General features: G+C 56.3%; 1 protein-coding gene across 1 annotated transcript in view; it reads left to right on the plus strand.

The window, feature by feature from the left end:
- Positions 1-1,788, plus strand: part of LOC104514710 (protein TANC1-like) — a gene marked incomplete at both ends in the record, with an annotated part of 24,398 nt that overhangs the window by 18,145 nt on the left and 4,465 nt on the right. The window contains 1 exon segment of the mRNA XM_010158461.1: positions 881-1,013. Within this exon segment, the coding sequence (XP_010156763.1) occupies positions 881-1,013 (133 nt within the window).

Raw genomic sequence — 1,788 nt, forward strand, 5'->3', positions numbered from 1 at the left:
GTCAGCTTGCCCAGAGAAGCTGTGGATGCCCCATCCCTGGGAGTGTCCAAGGCCAGGCTGGATGAGGCTTGGAGCAACCTGGGCTATGGAAGATGTCCCTGCCCATGGCAGGGGGTGGCACTGGGGGGGCTTTAGGGTTCCTCCCCACCCCAACCATTCTGTGGTTCTATGTTTCTGTTACTTTCTTTCTCACCTGCCCATGGTGCGCTGCACGTTGGATGCGTTGATGTCCAGCTGCAGCGTTGCACTGGCGTAGTAAAGGGATAAGGAAGGAACAAATCCCAGTTGTGTCTGTCCTTGTACAGCACGAGAAGTGGTCCCTCAGCACCGTGACGTGTTCACCCTGCTAACCAGGGCACTTTTCGTACCGTGCGTCATGCAGCAGCACTCTGCTTTCTGTCCGCTCGTGCAGCGCTGTGTCCACACCAGGAGCACGTCGTGGCACCACACGTCGTGGCACGCGCTTGTCACTGTGGGGCTGCAGCAGCTGCGAGGCCGAAGCCTCAGGACCTGCGCTCTGCGGTTGCCATCCGTCTCGCTGCCGTGGCCTCGAGGCGCCCCATCTGCAGAGCGGCACGCAGACGGAACGGAGGAGGGACACGCACAGTGTGGCTGACGGCTTGCTGACACGGGCACTCCCGGGAACTGGGCTACTGGGGTTTTTTCATTCCTCCTCTGCAGCCCTTGGGTGCAGTCTGGCAGCATTCCCGTGCCATGCTGCCTCCAGTGGGTTCAGCTGGATGGGTCTGAACTGGCGTTAGCGTCCTCTGGGGTGGATACTCAGTATGGTTCAGGGAAGAGTTGGTGGTGGCTTAAATATTCCACTGTGCTGCCTCTCCTTCCCCAGCGAACATCCCATGGTGTCGCGTTCCTTCCGCAGGTGCAGTATTTGGTGGAGAAAGGAGCAGTCATCGAGCACGTGGATCACAGCGGCATGCGGCCCCTGGACAGAGCCATCGGATGTCGGAACACGGCCGTAGTGGTTATGCTGCTGAGAAAAGGAGCTAAACTGGGTGAGTGACACCCCGCGGCACTCCAGAGAGACAACGGGTGCCGGCTCTGCTGGAATTACTGCCACTCCTCTGAAGAAGATTCAGTGAAGCTGGAAACACGGGCGAGGTTTTGCAGGCTGCGTGGCTTGCAGACGCGCGCTCAGGGGAGATCAGTCTCCCTCTTCAAGATGCTCGAGACTCAGTTCAGCGAGGAGATGTGAGCGGTTTCATTCTGCTCCGTCCTTTGCTGAACGCCGATGCGGGGTCTGGAGGAGTCCGCCCTTCCGCAGTGACTCTGTCTCGATACACCTAACAAGATGCCCATGATTGCACTGTTAGTGAGACGTAACTCTGACACATTAGTGAGTCAGCTTAAGAAGTTTTCCACTTAAATGACATTCTTTCAACAAACTCCAGATGCTTACGTTTTGGCAAAGGCACAGCAAAAAGGGTATGTCCAGAGCAGGCAAGTCGGGGTACCTTTGTGTGCGTGGTCATGACTGAATCTGTCGTGCCTTTATATCGCCATTTCTTATCGTTGGGTACGAAGTGGGATGGAACACAGACCCCTACTTAGGCCTGAACTTCACCGTGACGGTCATGCGGGCCTGTACTGGCTTTAGACCGGGCTGACGTGAAGCAGACCCTTTAATATCTGGCTGGATGGTGGGAGGCTGCTCTGGATATGGACGTGTTCTAAACGTATGTGCCCACACATCACAATAGAATAGGCGAGCTGGAATATCTGCTGGAGCAGGACTAGGCTTTCCAGTGGGAATAGATACCGGAAACACTC

This window comes from Eurypyga helias, unplaced genomic scaffold, assembly GCF_000690775.1.
Source record: "Eurypyga helias isolate BGI_N326 unplaced genomic scaffold, ASM69077v1 scaffold21099, whole genome shotgun sequence".
Taxonomy (NCBI): Eukaryota; Metazoa; Chordata; class Aves; order Eurypygiformes; family Eurypygidae; genus Eurypyga; species Eurypyga helias.